At 39.2% G+C, this 19,361-nt stretch overlaps 2 protein-coding genes across 2 annotated transcripts in view; one reads left to right on the forward strand and one right to left on the reverse strand.

The window, feature by feature from the left end:
- The window catches only part of LOC137154645 (mediator of RNA polymerase II transcription subunit 1-like), a 21,514-nt gene continuing 2,153 nt past the window's right edge, over positions 1-19,361 (forward strand). Inside the window, exons 1-16 of the mRNA XM_067550399.1 lie at positions 1-106; positions 1,865-1,968; positions 3,403-3,487; positions 3,918-3,972; positions 4,405-4,537; positions 5,818-5,846; positions 7,603-7,674; positions 7,752-7,826; positions 11,290-11,360; positions 12,321-12,386; positions 13,194-13,299; positions 14,116-14,240; positions 14,740-14,852; positions 17,862-18,057; positions 18,417-18,512; positions 19,057-19,165. Coding sequence (XP_067406500.1) covers positions 1,870-1,968; positions 3,403-3,487; positions 3,918-3,972; positions 4,405-4,537; positions 5,818-5,846; positions 7,603-7,674; positions 7,752-7,826; positions 11,290-11,360; positions 12,321-12,386; positions 13,194-13,299; positions 14,116-14,240; positions 14,740-14,852; positions 17,862-18,057; positions 18,417-18,512; positions 19,057-19,165 — 1,430 coding nt within the window. The 5' untranslated portion in view covers positions 1-106; positions 1,865-1,869. The remainder of the gene's footprint in view (positions 107-1,864; positions 1,969-3,402; positions 3,488-3,917; positions 3,973-4,404; positions 4,538-5,817; positions 5,847-7,602; positions 7,675-7,751; positions 7,827-11,289; positions 11,361-12,320; positions 12,387-13,193; positions 13,300-14,115; positions 14,241-14,739; positions 14,853-17,861; positions 18,058-18,416; positions 18,513-19,056; positions 19,166-19,361) is intronic.
- Positions 18,422-19,361, reverse strand: part of YAE1 (YAE1 maturation factor of ABCE1) — a 12,101-nt gene continuing 11,161 nt past the window's right edge. Inside the window, exon 5 of the mRNA XM_067550398.1 lies at positions 18,422-18,488. The gene's annotated coding sequence lies outside the window, so the exon portion shown is untranslated. The remainder of the gene's footprint in view (positions 18,489-19,361) is intronic.

Genomic DNA, 19,361 nt, shown 5'->3' on the forward strand with positions numbered 1-19,361 from the left:
ACGCAGGGGGCAGTGGGCGCGCGGCTGCTCGCCAGCCCGGAGGAGACGGGAGAGGAGCGAGAGCCCGCGGGTTCCTGCGGCAGCGAGACAGGCTCTCAGGATGCTGGTAAATGCGGCGGCCCAGGGGTGCGCTGGCCCCGCGGGAAAGAAGCAGAGCAGGGCGGGGGCTCTGCTCGCCCCCTGGCTGGGGATTTTACCCAATCAGTGGAGCGGGGTAGAGAGGGAGACGCGGTTTCCCTGGCTTGACCGCAAACCACTTCCCCCGCCAAGCAGATGTTCAGTACTTGGGATCTGAGCTCCTGCTCATCATCGCCCCCTCCAGCCCCAACCAGAGATGCTAGCGTTTCGCCAAGCCCCTCCTAGCTCTTCCCCTCCGTGCCTGATACTCAGCGTGCTTTGCACACCTGGCCCCAAATCCCTCCTATGTGTCTCGTGCATTGCCTGGAATGCTGGGGGTGGACAGCTGGCGGGGTTGGTATCACGCCTAGCTAGGAAAACTCCGTGCAAATAATCCCTGTGCTCTGAAGGGTGCATGCACACAGTCTGCTCTCCCCACCTGGGAGATTGGGGGAGGGGAGAGGAATTTCCTCCTCTCGGATGCTATTGGAAGACATTCCTCTCTCTGGCTTTTGCTGTAGGGAGTGACTTTTATCCTTGGGCTACAAGGACATTCTTTTTGTGTTTGGAAGGCTCCTGGTTGCACTAAGTGAAAGTGACCTTCTTTGTCAGGATAGCTACTGGACTCTCCTACCTGGGCTCTGGTTCTTACCACTGATCCCCACCAAGACCCCCTGGACAGTTTGAATGCTTCCTATACCCATCCCATCATCTAACAAGGGGGATGTGCCTTTGCACATCAAGAGACCACATTTATATCTGGTTTAACTCCATGGAAGATGATGGTTGCATCATTTATACACAGATCTCGCTGTGATCAGGTGGCGATCTACACTGACTTAGCACAGTGCTTAATAAAAGGCTTGATAAGGGACCAAAACCCCCCGCACTACCCTTCTGTCTATCCCACCCTTTCCCTCCCCCCAGCCCCAAATCAAAACCAAATTAAAAGCTATAGGAGATGGCATACTAATACCCATGACATGACTTGAACAGGAAATTGGTGTGAAATTTAAAAGGCCTAGAGATAATTAAAACAGTGAAAGAAAACAGATTTTATGAAGTTCTTTAGCAGACTTTTCCTGCAGGTCTCCCCATTGCTTTCATCTTAAATTGCTGTTTCAAGACTATGAGAAGAGTAATGTTAGTTCTCAGCGCAGTCAGACTGTTGTGTATCCTGTGAGTTACGTGCTTCACTGGTGATTTATTTAAAAAATTACCCATCCAGGATTTTAGAGGTCTTTGTCAAATGATTTTTAATGACAAATTAAGCCTTAAGTCTTCAATGAGCTCCATGTGGGCAGGAGGGTCTTTCCCCAGGGAGCTCAGATTAGGACCAAGGCCTTAATATTTGTCGTGGCAGTGTGCAAAGGGAATACACACATGTCAATTTAGGCATGGATATGGCAAGTCACTTTAATACACTGGAGACTTGTCCATCCTTTTGAAGTGGTGTCTACATTTGTCTACACAAAAACCCTGAAAGATGTGGAAAAACAAAACTAACACACGGTAATGCAACCTGGCGGACAGTAATTCAGCACTGCCTATTATGACTTAATTCTTGTACACAAAATTCAAATCCCCCTTCTCTTTGTTTCCTTACTTAAAGTGCAACATCTCTGAATTCATCTATACAGTTTAAGTAGAATGGGCATAATGAATAAACAGTTTTCTTTTTACTTTTAAAGTAACCTGTAAAAAATATAGTATTGCATGTATTAGAAAATTTCAAAATATTTTCCAGATCCCATGAAACTTATTTCAACAAATTCTTTAATGGACAAGCTGCATCTAAAATATGCACAAAAACCCTGGATTGAAACTCTGAAACTTGTACGTCTTTGCATGGTAAGAAATATCAGTAAGTTTGTTGGCAGCTGGATAACCCGAGGGAAGAGTGTTTGACCAAAGGGCAAATAACAGAAATGTCTCTAACTAATCTGAAATTTCTCTGGGACCTTTTTTTCATAAAGGTGAACAGAAAAGGTTACAACTATTAAAGCCTGAATTCTGACTTCTGTTTGTCTTACAACAATTTACATGGATACCTTAAAACAGTGCAGGGAGCTGTTTTCCATTAACTCTTTTGGGCCAAATGCAGGCCTCGTTTGATAATCTTAGCAACTTTCACCATACTCCATTGAGGCTTGACGTCTTCCCATGATTTTTGGCTTCAGTGGAAGTTGGCTTCAGTAAAGAAAGAGTGAGCTCAAGACTCTGATCCCACAAAGATTTAAACACATCCTTCACTCTACATACTGTGAATAGTCCCAGTTCGTGGGACTGTGCACAGGGTGTAAAATTAAACATGTGCATAAATCGTTGCTGGCTTGTGTAAGTTGCTCAGTAAGAAGCTCAGGATTTGGCTCTTTATGCAGAACTGTGGGTTAGTAGGGATGCTCCCATCTAGATTATTGTTTATCATTTTCATTTTAAAAGTATTAGTGGTTTTGGTTCTCCATGTTGTGACCCAATTTAAGTATCTCCTTGTATAAACAGTGGTGGCTCCAGCACAGTTGTGAATACTGCGTAGAAAGAGCAAATCACATTTGTGTCCATGTTCTCCTTTCACCATCTTTATTAACCTTTAACTAAAATATCCTCTTAACAAAAATGAGGGCATAATTTCTCTGACTATTAAACCTGTGCTGGAGCAGGATGGAGAGAGTTAAAATTGCAGACATTGGACTTTCAAAACTGCCAGTATTTGAAAAAAAGAAAAGAGATTTTGGAGGATTTCTGACAGTGCTTGCCAGCAAGGAGGTTTGGAGATCCTAATTTATAATTAACTTCATATTTTCAAATATAACTTGGGCCCTGATCCTGCAAATGCTTACACATGGGTCCTTACTTAATGCTCATTCATTTTTTTTATTCAGGCATACTCTTGTGGAAGCCAAGAACTCACTAAAGACTTCTGGATTGGTCCCTAGGAAACATGGTGAAAGTAGCTCAGATTATCAAACAAAGCCTGTACTAGTCCCAAATAATTCATGGATAGCAGTTCCCTGTGCCATTTTAAGTACTTGGTCCCTGCCGCAAAGAGCTTACAATCTATCTCTCTGTTCTCTGCCTATACAGCACCTAGTACAGTGGGATCCTGGTCCATAACTAGGTCTTGTAGGTGCTATGGTAATACAAATAATTTAAAAAGTCTTCATGTCAATTTCAGCTGCTTTTATTTTGGATTGGGTTTGAATCTTTCTAATTTGTATACAGAATCCAGTTTCTCTTTGAGTGGGGATATTTGAAATGATCTTTTTTCCTGCCCTATTGTGCTAGGATAAACTACCTCGAGATTCCATTAGCGTTACTCCACATCATCCACTACACTCTTGCTTGGAGAAGATACAGAGGACTTTAAATGGTAAGAAGATGCAAGAAAATTCATAATCCATTGTTGAACATTCTGTTGAAATTGCCTGTATCGGGGATGTGATTGGGAGAGGGGTAGATGTTGTTGATTATTCATATCAAGGTTGTGCCCAGAGACTTCCAATAAGGATTAAGACTCCAGTATGCTAGAAACTGTATAAACAGAGAGGTAGACACAATCCCAAAGAGATTACAGATTGATATTTAGGTTGAAGTTGGGTTAAAACTAGTCTAAAACCCTAATCCTGAGAATTAACTCCTTCCAATAAACCGTTCTTTAAGCATTGGCTAATATTTATTATTCATGAAAAATGTTCTCTCTCATATTATCTATATTCGTTAAATCATAAGTTTTGAAGCAAAATAATTGTCATTTTTTTCTAGTACATTGAAAATCTGATTAAACAATTTTCTCTTTTCAGCTAAATCTTTATCTACTGTGATGAACAGATTGGAATTTGTATCCAAACAAAGGGGGTAAGTTTGTTTATGCATTAAATATAAATGAAACAGAACTGCCTCAAATCCAGTGAGAGTTACCATATGGATGAATTAATATTTTGTGAACTTTCTTGGATTGGCATTCTAATGGGCTGTGTTATGTGGAGCAAACAGAGGATACATACCTGTCTCCTCCAATTAGTTATTTGTGGCATTCTTAGAAGAGTGGTTGTTCGGGTGGATTGTGGAAGCCATGCAAAGGCTAAGGTAGATATCTGCTAAACACATTGATGATGCAAATTGCAGAAGAGCGGATCACAAGTACATTCTCTGGTTGGATAGTTATCAGATGCTGAGCCAAGGAACAGCTATTTTAGAGCGGTGAAAAATTCCCAAATAAAATAAACTGGCCTCCTTTCTTCATACAACAAAACTTGCAGGTATACAATACTTTTCCCTTCTCTGTAGGTTGAACTCTCACATTAGCCCCAATGGGACAGCTTGCTATTTAACATCAGACATGTTCTATGTAGAAGTTCAGCTGGAGAAAGATGGAAAGGTGGTAGATGTAAAATTGTCTCACCCCGGAGAAGCTCCTGTGGTAAGGTTAATCTGCTTTCTTTTTTTAACATGTGCCTCATGTAACAAAACATAATCTTGTTTTTATGGCTTTTTTTTTTTTTTCCTGAAAGTAGTTCATAATGGGATCCTGGTAATTGGCTGGAAAAACACCAAGATACATCTCTGCTACTAAACAAACTTTCATTTGACTGTTAATGCTAGTTGACATAAATGTACCTGTATATCTAAATGTATTGATGTTGTTAGTTCCTACAAGACAGGTGTCCACACAGCAATTGGTACTTCTTGGAATCCTTTTTAGCATTCTAAATGACAGTGATTCAACAGGTATGCAGGCTGAGCTATTCTCATAGCTAGACAGTTAATGTTTGTACTGAGTTTTACATCTTCACAGTACTATAATGTGTTGGAGTGAGCTCTTGCGAGTTTTGTTAAAATCCTACCACCAAGCATAAGGGAAAAGTAGGGTGATTTCTCCGTTTCTAACTTCCTCTTTAAATATTGCTACATTCAGACCTTCCACCAGATATCTACCCCTTCTTAAAGCCCTACAAGTTGAACACTTATGTGCTATTCCTCAGGTGCTAAGAATTCCAGTAAAGTGCAGTTTAATATGTATTTCCAGTGGGGTTGTCTTAATTATTGTTGAGAGAGAAATTCTCTCTCATCTTCCCTACAAGTGCACATGTTCCTTCTAATGGGGATTGTCACAGGGGAGATTTTTTTTTCTGGGTGCCCCTTGTTAAAATATTGGCAGAACACCACTGTGTAATAAAAGTGGTGTTTGTTAGTAGGTGATCATACTAGGTCAAGGCTGAAACAAACTGGTGAGTAAAGTGTGGAGACGCTTGCGCTGCTGCTGCCAATGCTGTTCTTGTCCTGTGGTTAAACAGGACTTCAGGGCTGTCAACCCAAAAATCTGGAAAGAATACAAATTAGCTCAAAATAAACTGGAACAAATGTGCCTAGTGAAGAAAATCCATCAGTTATGTTGGGGTATCTTATTAAGCAGGGAAGTACAGCACAATACTTGCCAATAAAAAACTGGCAAAGATGCAGTGGATTTTAGAAATAATTTATTTGATAATTCTATCTTGGCTAGTTCTCAGTCACAGAGCAACTCCCTTGTTTTAGTATTCACATATTAAGATTTTGGTATAATTTATCATTGATTTTGATTTCTTTCTTGAGTAAAATAATGAAGGATAATATTATTGTCACCAGTAAAATGTTTAAGCAGCTATTCCATAAAGTGTGCTAGGAAAGTCTGACCTTTTTTATTTATTTATTTTTCTCTAGGTTTGTGATGATCTGTTGCAACTTCTAAGGTACCAAATTACTTAGAAGTTCCCTGGCTGATTGGAAGGGAATTATTTAATAGTCCAGAACCTATTATTCTGAAAATAATTTATGGAACTTTTAAGTTAGTATTGTGTTTTAAAGGTAATAGTACAAGAGTTTCCTCTTCTAAACATCCAAATATCAGGAAGCTACATATTGCTGAAAACTTGATGATTTTTTAAAATTCTTTTAAGTGTGAAACCAGAGGGAATTAAGACATTCTTCTTACCAATGTTCATGTTTAAACATATCTGTATTAAAATATTTTAAAAATCAGCTTTAATGCTTCATATTGGAGTGCTTATTTGTTTTTAATTCTTTACAATCTGTAAATTACAAAAGAAATACCAACACATCTTAGAAAATAACTGCAGACAAAAGATCATATTCACTTTTAGAGTAATTCTGCTGAATTTAATGGAGTTGTAACTGCTTACACAAGCAATATGTATTGGCTCTTTCTGTCAGTTGAACGTAGAAGGCCTTAGAATATGTGTGTTTATCTTGAATATAAGGACTAGGGCTATATAACACAATTTAAACCCTAGTTTATAAAAGGGTGGACAATACATATAAAATTGTACAAACTATAATTTTGGCTAGTAATGAAACATGGGGATTCTTAAAATGATTTTCAAAATATTATTGCTACATAGAATAGCTTTTGGTTTGTATTCACATCCTGAACTGTGACACTCCCTTGATTTTTCAGCAATCTTTTACTGTGGCAGTGCAAATAAATCAGAATAATCAGTTCTGTTTCTTTTTCAAAATGTAAAGAGGAGAGAGAATCTTCATATCCCAAGTAATGATATTTCTAGAGGAAGTTATGTAATGGATTTAAAAATTCCTACAGCCAAATATTTCTTGACCTGTCTATACATTTCCTATTCCAAAAGTGACTGTGGTATCTCACATAAGCTTCTTACTGGAAAAAAAGGACAATGATGGGTGAGAAATGGAAGATAGAGAGGATACTTCTTGACTTTCCACCTGAGGGCCCGCACTGCATATTGGTCATCTTAAATGTTATTTGTCTCAAACTTTGAACTATTAGCATCTCTAATTTTATACATGTAGCTATCTGAGTTCAAAACTTTATTTTTCTCATTTACCTTGGGTAGTAGCACCTTTATAAAGTGCTTCAAATGTTTTTCTCCTAATTATGGTCTTAAGAGGGTGGTGTGTAGTTACAATATGTAGTAATAAGAGGGGAAGTATGTAAGCAGGACCCTGTCAGAGTATGTTATTCAATCTAACTCCATCTCAGATACTCATTATTTTAGGATCTTTAATTCTTAAATCTTTAATCTTAATGACTTTAATTGGCTTATGTTGTTTTGATGAAAGAACTATCTATATATTCATTGTATTATGGGAGTGTTAGTGCATGACTAACTGTATTGAAATGTCAAGAAGTGCTGTTTCTAGTTGATAAGTTACATCTCCAGCTGTCAGATCTGAATACCATGCATGTTCATTGCTTTCAATGATGCATACTTAAGTAATGTCAGCTTTAATTACAGTGCTTTGTGCCTGACTCAAGACTTCATATTTCCTGATATATTCTAAAAACAAAATAAAACTTAAAAGCAATGTTGTGAGATGCCAAATCTTATAACCAGGCTTATGTCACTGTCTCTATGCATTGTATGGAGTATTTCCACCTCACTATAAAAAGCTGAATTGTGTGTTTCATTCATCTTTGGTATTTTTGCTGTAATAATTGTTCTTTGTTGTTAGGATGAAGAATTATGATGCCTTTGGAAAGATTCTAGAAGGCCTGTTAAATCTGTATCAAATTCCAGGAAATAGGTTGTATCTCTTTTAAATATAATTAGCTTTTATTTGTAAATTATTTAATTTTTAATCATTCATATTCTTTTTTCTAGTGACATGAAATCTAAGGTATATCTTGCCTTGCAATCCTTGGAAAAAGATCTCTATTCAATGTCCCTTCTGTACAGGTAATTTTGAGAATACATGGTGCATTTGGTTTTCTATTTTTTTTTAATATGAAATTATTAAATTAGTATAATAGAATTACACATAGCAATATACATAGATATTGGATTTTCTCCCAATGGGAAGCTAGAAATCATTTCCATGGTGTCAACTGTTCTTTGTGCAGTATCTCTAGGGGTCCCAGCTTTCTCCTAAATGGTCCCCCTCAATTCGCCTATAATTAGACCAGTCCATAAATTTATTACCTAAACTGAGCCTATCAAGCCTTAACCTCCAGGGCTTGCAGTCTTTTTTTTTTTTTTTTTTTTTTTGTCTCCTTGTCAGTTTCTTACAGGCAGCCTGGCATGGTGATGTTGCCCCTCTCCTATCCCAGGCTTTCTGCTTCCCTGGTCCTCTCTGTTCTTCTTCCTTTGTAGTTGGACTTGCTTTCTTTATTGACCCCAGCTGTGGGTTCATGCCTCCACAACTGGCAGTTCTGGCACCTCTGCAGGGCTGTGGTCACTCTGCTTGCCTGTAAGCAGGGAAGACACTTCTCCCTTCTGCCTCTGCTCAGTAAGGAGTTTGGAAACCTCATTATATAGCCTCCCCCTCAAGGCCAAAGTCCAGTCTTGGATGATGACAGAAAATTGGCATTGGAATTCAAACTTGTTGCCTGGTGATGTATCCAGAAGTTTTAATGATAGGTACCATCTCATGATTCTTAGGTTCATCTCTGTCATTACATTCAGACAGCGCAGGGGTGCATGATTGATAACTCATGTGAATTCACTCCCTAGGAAGCAGGCTCTCTGTTGCTCACTTGATGGCCAAGCATTCCTTCTGTATCACCAAGTATACCCTCTCATGAGGAGAGAGTTTCCATCTGATGTACAGGGTTGGGTAGTGTTCTCCATTTACCGCTTGGGAAGGGATTGCCCCCTCGGATACATCTATCTGCAATATGAAATCCTTCTCGAAGTGTGGACTATACAACACTGGCTGTCTGTAGACTATGCCCTGTCACTCTTGAAAGGCCCTTTCACAGGTGGGCAACCATAAGACCTGTCTCGGGGGTTGTCCCTGGTTAGATCTGTTAGCAGGTCTGCTATATTGGTGAAATGTGGTATGAAGTGGCCATATTAGCCAGCTAGACCTAGGACGGCACAAGCTTGCTTTTTGTATGCCTGTAAAACGTGAATCGTATTCACCAATGAGCAGATTTGCCCTCCACTGACTGTGTGTCCAAGGTAAAGGGCTTCCTGTTTCCCTATTGTGCATTTAGCAGGATTAGTCATTAACCTGGGTTCCCTCAGTGATCAGAGAATGGCAGCTACTTTATCCATATGGAAATTGCAATCCTTGCTATAAATGACTACATCATCCAAGTACACCACTGCATCAAATACTGAAAAGTAGCTTCTGTGTAACCCAAAGGGCATGGTCTTAAAATGAAACAGGCCGAGCAGTGTAGGAAAAAGCTGTCTTCTCCCCAGAGTCCGGCGTTAAGGGAATCTGCCAGTACTCCGTCATCCAATCCAGAATGGTGATGTACTGGGTTTCCTCCAACCGGTATAAGAGTTCATCTACCCGCGGCATGGAATAGGCATCAGATTTTGAAACTGCATTCACCTTTCTGAATAGAAATGCAGTGAGCCAGCTTTAGAGTCAGCACAATAGGACTCCTCCAGTCACTTCGGGATTCCTCTGTTACCCCAAATTCCAAAATGGTCCTGAGCTCTTTCTTGATGGTCCCCCTCAATTTGTTGGGGATTGGTCAGAGCCCTTCCTGTATTACTTTAATGGGTTCCATATTAATGTGACGGTGGGCCATGGATGTCTGTGGGGTGAGCTGAGAATACTTTTGGAAAAGTGGCCACCAGTTGGAATGCTTGTTCCTTTTGCTTCTGTGGGAATCAGGAGATGTGGTTATAAGTTACAAGGGAGGGAAAGATAGATTAAAGCTTCCACAATGTCTAAACTTCCACAGTGACTACAAGAAAGGGTCAGAGAACCCCCACGTTCTCTCTCTTTCACTGAAGAAGGCAAAGGCACCAGCACCTTTGGGGCTCTGGGAGAGATCCTGACCAAAAGAAGGGTCAGTCACCATCTTGCTGGAAGACTGTGTGTGAGAAAAGTTATCTTCAACAAAGTCAGGAACCAGAACTTGCTAGATTACGTTTTAGACTTTTAGATGCATGTTTTCACTGATTTCCTTCAAACCATTTGTAACTTTATCCCTCACATTTGAATTCACTTCAAATCCTATATTCTCTTGTTAATAAACCTATTCCATTTTTTTAAAATCTAAATCAATCCAGTGCTGGGTTTAAAGAGAACTGTTTGGTAACTCCAGTTAAAGTAGCAAACTGCTGAATATTGACTCTTTATAGGAGCAACATATCTTATTAACTGAACTGTACAGGAGAGGGGTGGATGGTGCAGAAGACACATTTTTGGGAAAATTCAGGAGTTGAGGGTTGTGCTGAGGTTACCCTGCAAATACCACGGCTGGTGGAAACCAGAGGGTGGCTGGAATGTTGCTGACAGGCTGCTGGGATCAGAGCTGCTGGACCAGGGCTGCAGCTATACTCAGACACTCAGGGTGTGACCTGCATACTAGTAGGCTGTTTGTGACGGCCCAGGTTGGGAGCTACAACAGCAAAGCATTGTGAGGCTCCCAAGATTGCAGGGCAGGTGGTGATACAACCCCTGACTTGTCTGGATTGCACCCCAGAATGTGACAGTACCTCCATTCTGGGGGCTGTGAAAGTTGAAGAGACTTTTCTGGAGCCTTGCCTGCTAACTAGCTTCATCAAACAAGGCCTGGCTCTAACATGGGAACATACCATTAGACTATTTTTGAATACTGTTTCCTTATTAAGAATAGTAATTTCTTTTTGAGCTAACATTGTGTCCTCACTCGTCACAAATCTGTCAGCAGATAATCCTGAGCAGTTAACTATGAATTGACAAGTAGGCTATTTATACAGCTATGTAGATCTTTTTCAGCCTGTTACCATTTTGCAGCTCATTATTTAATACTTGCACTGTACATGAGTTGAAGTTAGAGAGAGGTGTGTGAGTCTCATTTGAGTTCCAGTTTATCCAAGTCACTTAGTTATACTTCCTCCCACCTTTCCCTTGCAGTAGTCCTTTTATACCTCCTCCCTTTACAGCCTGGGGCGTACAAAACCAAAACAAGTCAAATTTTAAATATGCAGCAAGCCCAGAAAAGGGAGCTGAATGGGCCCTAGCTGAAGCTGGAAATCCAAGCATTAAGATCATACATGATGCCACTGAGAGACAGGACAATGGCAAGTTGCCTGAGAGAGAATTTCTGAAAACGACCATAGAATTGTAAATAACCTAAAGCCAAGGCAATTAAAAGAGGAGAGAATGTTTAAGGGAATGAAATGGCTTTATATTGATTTAAATAGCACTGTCACTCTAGAACCATTGATCAGTTTGTATTTTGTAAAAAATTAGAACACAGGATGTAAACCGAGTTACTGAAGTACTTCATGGAAAAGTAGGACACCTTGTGCCAAGAACTGGAGGTAATTTTTTTGGTTCAGACTTAAAAATAAACAAACCTAAACGTGAGTAAACAGTGTGCCCACAGCAAAGATCCTTCACTACTGAGCTGCATCATTAACTATTATTTATTATTTGTATTGGAGTAATGCCTGATGGGATTGGGTGGGGTCTGTATTCCGAGGCACTGTACACTTGGTAATGAAAAGATGCACTGGGCCCATTGAGCTAACAATCTGTTCCAGCAGCCTGATACCACACCAGGCTAAAAACAGTGCTAGTACATTTTTGATATCATGTGGGGAATTTTGGGAGTAACTATAAGAGACTCATCATAGTTGCCAAAGTGATACTGTTACTTGCCAAAAAATGAGAATCTATTGAACTGGTGGGTTTTAGCATCTTGTTCTAGATCATCCTAGATTGTAGTCAGCAGTAGCTTTGGGCTTCAACTCTGAATGGGATACCCTTTAGAATTCAAACATTTCACAAAACGTATCTTCAATACACACTTTTGCTATGCTGAGCTATTGCTCAGCTCCATACGAAAGTCTCCCATCTATGTATTATTGCTTTCTTTCATCTCCAGAGCAGATAAGTCACATTAAGAAACTTTGCCTATTTCTGTATTCCAGTTGGACATTCTCTCCAAATTCTAATATTTAAGTACTAGTATTAAGAAGGGAGATTAAAATATTACTAAATTAAATCCTTTCAAGTCTGAATATGAGGCTATGTAACAATTGAAGTATAATGAACCTTTCAAAAGATTAGATTAAATAAATTGATTCTAAACATATTCTCATTGACAGTTTAGCAGTAAAATACAATTCAACACAACTTTGACTTGAAAATTACTTACAAGTTTTAAGGTTTTTTTTTTTTCACATTTTTACCCAGTTAGCTAAAGGATTTTTTTTATTGCCTGGTCAATGTTAATAATGTTTTGTAGTAACCAATTGTAATTTTTAATTCCACTTCAGGAACCCCTATGAACATCGAATATTATCTATCTCCCTATCAAGTTCTAGAAGAAGAACTAAACCCAGGTAAAACTGGATAAACATTAAAAATTAAAATATTGTTAGGTTACTATTTTTTAAACTGGACTTTAGTTTTTACAACTGTAGTCTGAAAAGAATCATGTGTAGTTAAAAGGGTGAACTTTCTTAGTGAAGTAACTATCTGTCTACAGTACAAGTTCTCTTTTGAGCAGATCACTAAATGGAATTGGAAACAATTTAAGGCATTGAATTTACTTCATTACATCCGAATGTACTTCATTTGATGGAGGACGTATTTCACTACATCCAAATTCATATGTAAGAAGGTTCCTTGTAGGTGGAACAACTAGAATGATATTTCCATATCCTTTGGTTCTTCATGATTGACACTAAAGTGGGAACAAATTAACTTGTAAACTGTTTGTTTAACAGAGTTCAGAAAGATGTGGCAAACAGCCCTGTGATGCACTTAAGTGCAGGACAAGATAGTTTAGGAAACTGGTGATAAGAGCCTTTGCCACTTCCAGCTTGCTGATACAAATTAAGACCAGCATGGTAGCAACCAAAAGTCATTCAGTAGCCTGTGTGAAATGGGACTCGTGGTCCTTTGGTCTGATTCCTAGTGAAGAGGTGTTCATGTCACAAAAAACCACCAGCTATGATGATTAAACTGGCTTCTTTGGCTGGGTGATGGAGATCTTGCATTGCAGCTGCCTAGATTGTACCTGCACTATAGATGACTGGAAGACATCAGGCTTTCAGTGTGGCACCTTTCACCAGTATTACGTTCATCTACATTTTCTTAAGGAAAAAAATGCAATGACACAAACCTGCCTTCTCTTTTTCCCTCAGGCTCCCAAGTATGTGGAACAAAAGTGTTTGTAACTGTTGGAAGTTCAAACACAACAAACAAACTTCCTATTTCTCCATTAATTGTGGATTCTGAGGCAGGAGATGGGTGAGATTCAAAGGCACTATTGACATTTCTAAACATATAAATGGACTTTCAAATCATTAAGGTTAAAACCTGACATAATTTGTATTGATCCTGTGGATCATATAATGAAGATGCAAACCCACTGTTAGACAAGAGCAATACTACTTTATTGATGGCATTATCCCTCTTTGGAGTACTCTGCATAATCTGTGGTTATGACTGTTTTCCCAAATGAGTTTAAAATAATGTCCAAGTTCACGTTAACTGTCTGAATTCTATGGTATCATAGATCTTAAGACCAGAAAGGACCAATGTGATATTTTTGTCTGACCTCCTGTACAACACAGGCCATAGAACTTTATCCAGTAATACCTGCATCAAGCCCATAACTTTAGATTGAACTAGAGTATATCAATTAAGTGTATTGTATTTAAATTATGTAATATTTTAAGTTTTTTGTGTGTAACCACTCCTAGTATAGCACCATTTAATTTGACTGTCTGAACAGGTAATACAAGAGGTAGGCTTGAGGAAGAATTTTTCTCCTCCCTCCCTTCCCTTTGAAAATGAACAGTGCACTGATTCACAGCAAGAATCCTTGTATACTGCTCTGCATGTTTTTGTGGCTCACCTTCCTTCTCTGTCAGTCTTCATATAGACCTTGCTTTATGACATCTAGTCAGTACTTGCACCTTCCAGAGGGAGATTTTTCTTGAGGCAGGAAGACTACTCCATATTATTCATTCTATACCACGTGTCTTAATTTTACCCTGTGCACTAAGAATCCTTTGCACACCAGTTTATTTAACAAGCTTGCCTTTCTACCCTTTTCTCCAGCAACCCTGCTTTTTTACCACTGACTGATGAACTTAGTATGGATTTGCCAGCTTGCTTTTTCTTGAAGTTTCACCGGCCTTTTCCTATATCCTCATCCAGTATTCATGAGATAGAGAAGTTTACAGGCATGTTTAATAATGTGTAAGATTAGATATTTTTGAGTACTTTACATAGCTTGTTTCCTTTCTACCTCCCACATGCTAATTTTGCAAGAGATGTTTCCAGATTTTCTACCTTCTCTGAAAATCCTCTAATCAGTATACCTGTCAACTCAGGTGTGATTATCACATTTTTAATGTGCTGTCATGTAAATGTGACTGGATATTGGAAAAAAAAAATATGCAGAGAACCAAGTAGAGAAATGACAATATAAGGGGGAAGGATAGTCTTGTGGGTAAGGCACTTGACTGGGACATGAGAAATCAGGATTTAATATGCAGCTATGGCAGATTTCCTGTGTAATCCTGGACCAGACTCAATTCCCAATCTGTTAAATCAGGGTATATACTTCCCTGTCTTCTTTATAATGATTCTATTTGTAAAAATGGAACTAACATTTTCTATAACTAATGAATGATGACAATTTAATCCGGAAATACTAATCTAAAAATCACCTGGCTTTAGGAATTCCAATTGACGGACTGAAGCTAGCTCCTTTTCATGCATTGATTGTTCAATTTACCCTTAGTGATGAGTACAAGGAAGATCTGTCCAGGAATAATTCTTGTTTCTTGGTGGTATGTATGTTTTGACTTTTGATACGTGCAACTAAAATGCAAGTCATTTTGCTCTTATTCTGTATCTACATTTATGTGGTTAAGTAAACACTTTTGTCTGTCAATAAGCAATGCCAATATTCAGAAATCCTGACAGTAATTGTATGCTCTTTAGGGAGTATATTTTTTCCAACTTTTTAAACTCTGTCAACTTCCTTTTAAATAATTTAAGGCAATTTAACACCTTCATAAAGGTGATAAAGGAGACATTGTTTTGTGTATAGTAACAGAAGTCATATCAATTGTATTGTTTTCTAAAGTATTTAGCCTAACTAAATGTATCTACCACTTTCTCTCTAATCCCTTTAAAAGCAGAGTTTGTTAGCGGTTAGTTTCAAATCCAAGACCCTCCCGAATATCAAAGATGCTTCACCGCTAGATTTTCAGTTTTAAATATCTTTAGCATAGAGCATGTCACTCCATTTTAAATTTGATTAAAAATAGAATTCCCTACAGTGTAACAATAAAAGCAGTGAATTTACTATTTATTATAGTCTTTATAATAATGAGTGGCAGAAAGAAGTGTGTGTAATATTAGGGTCATTCCTGTAGTTAGTGATTATACAGAGTTCACTGATTTCTTTTTAAAATGTTTTTTGTGTGTTCTTTGTTTTGTGGCACGTAGTGGCTAAAAACAATAGTTTTGTATTTTGTATTATGGTAGCTCTAAACTGAGGCTGTTTTGCATATTTAGAAATTACTTTCTAATTAAACATCAATTTTAAAGACTCTCCTGATTTAGTAATTTAGTACTGGTGAAAGATGTTGGCTGGACTACCCTGGTAGGCGAAAGCTTCTTGTTTATCTACAGGGCAGTGGTAGGGCAAATTTCTCACAGCATCTGCCTTGCTAGCATGCCTTAATTGTGAAATAGGGGACAATTGGAGTAGAGGGCACTTCCTCGATAGGTAATGGGGTAGCTCAGTCTTCAGGGCCCTTGTAGTCTTTGATCTCTGCAGAGTCTGGCTGTTGTGCAGGGCAATGGTGGGTGAGTTTACAATGTGGTAGCTGCAACTGAGACCCAGAAAAGTCCTCGTCTTTAGAGGCCACAACGTATCCATTAGATGGAAATAACTTTAATCTCTAAGGAGCTGTGCTGGATATGGGTGAGAGACTGTAGCTCATTAGCAATGCCCAGAGGCATCCAGTTTCCTACTAAGTTCTAATGTTACACGTTCAAGAATGAAGACTTTCTTTCTGGAAAAATAAGCTTATTAAGTGCTGACCTTTTTGCAGCTTATCCAGGGTGGGTCTTCCTCTCTCTGGACACACAGGATAAAGCTCCTACACCTGAACCTGCCCAATCACTCCTTAATATGCACTCTCTTAAATGCCCTGCCCTGCTCTTAAAATGACAGCTCCCATTTGACCAAAGCAGAAACACTACGGTTGTGTCTACACAGCAAATGAAGGTGTGGTTGTAGTGTGGTTAACAATAGTGAAGACATGGCAGCACAGACTTCAGTGTGACATAGCAACTGAAGTGGGTCCCCAGAGGGCTTATGCCAAGGTGGGCTAGCCGTCGTGTCTTCACTATCGTTAGCTATGCTAGTGTAGATTTTCCTACCCTTGCTATCAACACACCTTCATTTGCTACATTGATGTACTCAAACTACAATATTAAAACAAATATCACATCTAAATAAACTTCCAAATACCATGTTTTGCAATATAAAATCGCTTCAGCAATTATTCCAGAGTGCTCACGCTAATTTAAAAAGTTCTATAATCTTTTCCCCCTCAAATGAGTCATTAGGTGGTTTTGAACCTACAACCTTGGTATCTGCCCACACATCTTTTCTGCTTTAGCTATAGGAACAGAACTGGGCAGAACCAAGTTATCTGGTAGGTGGACCACCCCAAGGTAGTGGATGCAATGGATGCTCTGCAATAGATAACATTGGTTATCAGGATTCCTGACCCCAGGAAAAGTGTGGTCAAGTGATAGCACAGCTAAGGACATTCCTTCTGAAAGGCAGGGTTGCAAAGTGAATGAGATTAGTATCTGTTAGATCAGTGGTTCCCAACCTTTTTGGCTCGAGGGCTACAGATATGGTTACAACCCTGAAGGGCCACCAGTCTGTCAGCAGACCCCCCCCGCATCCCCCTACTGCAGCCAGAGACAGAAGGAGTTAAGCAAGGAGGCTGCCTTCCTCCTCACTAATCTCCCATCCCCATGGCTGCAGGCATCCTGTAGCCCCGTGTGCTGCATGTGGATCCCCAGGCAGTGGCTCCCTTCTGCAGCCAGCAGGACAGGAGACCAGTGCTCCCCTTCCTCTGGCTCCAGCAGGGACACCAGCGCCTAGGGACCCAGGTGGAGTGCTTTGCGTGCTCCCTGCTACAGCCAGGGGGAGGGGAGCACTAATCTCCCATCCCCTTGAATGCAGCAAGGAGCCTGCACCAGTCTTTTAGCCACGTGGCAACATGCTCCACCTAGGCCCTTAGGCAGCAGCTTCCTTCTGCAGCCAGTGGGAGGGGAGTAGCGGGCCACTTTGAGGGCCATTTTTGGCCTCCGGGCCCCAGGTTGGGAACCACTGTGTTAGGTGAAAGCACTCTCTGTTCTCAGGTCTGCCTGAAATGTCCTCTCTTTCTGTTTATCTTCCCTGTAGAATGACTGAATGGCACTTACTTCTCCTAAATTAAAGTTAAAGGGTTAATATGTCTGACTTTTGCAGCCCTTAACACTCACACGAACAACTGAGACTAGAACTCATAGTCTCTTGGCTTAAAGCTCAAAGCAGATTATCCTGTGTTAAAAGGTATTTTGCAGGAGAGGGGCTTGGTCTCAGCTGAATGCTTTGTGTGATATTTTCATTGAAGTGCTGACAGGGATGGCAGACTGACAGATGACACGTGTGTGTCCCACAAAAGACTTTTTTGGTGCCAAATCCAGTGTAACATTTTGGTATCCGAGCTAGCTGTCTTGCCTTTCAAAATTTCCATTCCTTATAATAAATATTTCTTGGTCAGTCTCTTCCAGATTGCTCGAAGCACAGTTATTTCATAAATAAGGGCACAGAAAAATCAGGTATAACAGGAGCCCTGGTCAGTAAAATTCCATTTACCCATCCAAAGTGCGTGCCTGCTATAATTGAGATTCTTCGGCATCAAGTGGCATATAACACTCTTATTGGCAGCTGTGTCTCTGAGAACACGATAAACAAAGGTAAATTATATGTTATGAAATACAGCATGTTTCTCTATAAGACAAAACTAAGCTGCAGACTATTTGTAAATTGGATGTCACCACCGCAGTTGCTTTCCCCAAATCCACAGCTATTTACTAATTGTTTGAAATGACTGAATTCTTATCAGCATCCTTTATAGCATAGGTCTCTCTGGATGTTAAATATTTTCAAGTAGCACTCCTATATCTGACCCAATACGTAGAGGCACAAATTGAACTGCAGAATTACAATAATTAGATTCTGCGGTGTCAATATTTTGAATGGCTAGTGTAAGATTCACTTAAATGGGGCTAAGTTTAAATCAACCAAGTTACTAAATAAAGTCATTGCCTTACAGATTGCTCAGAGCTGCTTTATTTTGAAGTGTCTCCACAAAAGGGCACCAGCTTTTCCATCTCATTCCAGCATCCTATGGGAGAGAGTTTAGCTTGTGGTAAGTATGGAACATTCAGCGCTGTTTCTATGTATCACATGTACAAAGATCTTTGTTTTCTCAGGACTTAGGTTTCAATTGTAAATGTGCAGTGTGAATCTCAAAAATCTTCCTAAGTTTTACTCTTTTGTGTGTGTGTGTGTGTGTGTGTGTGTACACATAAATAAATTGGAATGCTTTGTTAAGGTTGCCAAGTTCAAAACAAAAAAGTCAGGAAATGTAAATGAATTAAGCTCCTGGTTCCGCAATGCATTGCCGAGGGGCAAAATCCCATACCCCCTTGGAGCCCCACTGAAATCAATGGGATGGGTGGCTTATAGTTCCTACAGCAATAGTAGCTGTGCTATATGAATGCACAGTGTTTGTTACGGTAAATATTAACCTTTAATAATGGTAATATTATGGCAACTATAACCATTAATATTCAACATTATATGTCTTAATTTCCATACTTGGACCAAAAGGAATTGTTCAGTGATTATAATATTGCTAGACCTTTATAAACACACACAATTTTGAAATGTCCATATATTTTCCTATTCAGTGGTAGCTGATGTCTTGAGTTCCAGACAAATCAGATGCAGTCTTCATACAAATACTCAAGATGTAACTCTAAATTGCAGCAATGACTTTATTACAAGAGTTATGGAGCGGTAAGTGTTCTACTATAAAAGGCTTGGAACCCAAATACATTGTCTGTTAAGGATAATTTTTATGTATATTCAGAAATAGTAAAAACTACCATCCGTATGATCAACAATGTCAGTTTATTAAAAAGTTAAAGGAAAAAAAGGTGGTCTTTCTATTTACTAAAGTATATTTTTACTTCTCAAAGGAAGGTGTCACTTT

Source organism: Emydura macquarii, unplaced genomic scaffold (genome assembly GCF_026122565.2).
Source record: "Emydura macquarii macquarii isolate MOO-44397 ecotype Brisbane River unplaced genomic scaffold, CSIRO-AGI_Emac_v2 contig_1263, whole genome shotgun sequence".
In the NCBI taxonomy this organism is placed as follows: Eukaryota; Metazoa; Chordata; order Testudines; family Chelidae; genus Emydura; species Emydura macquarii.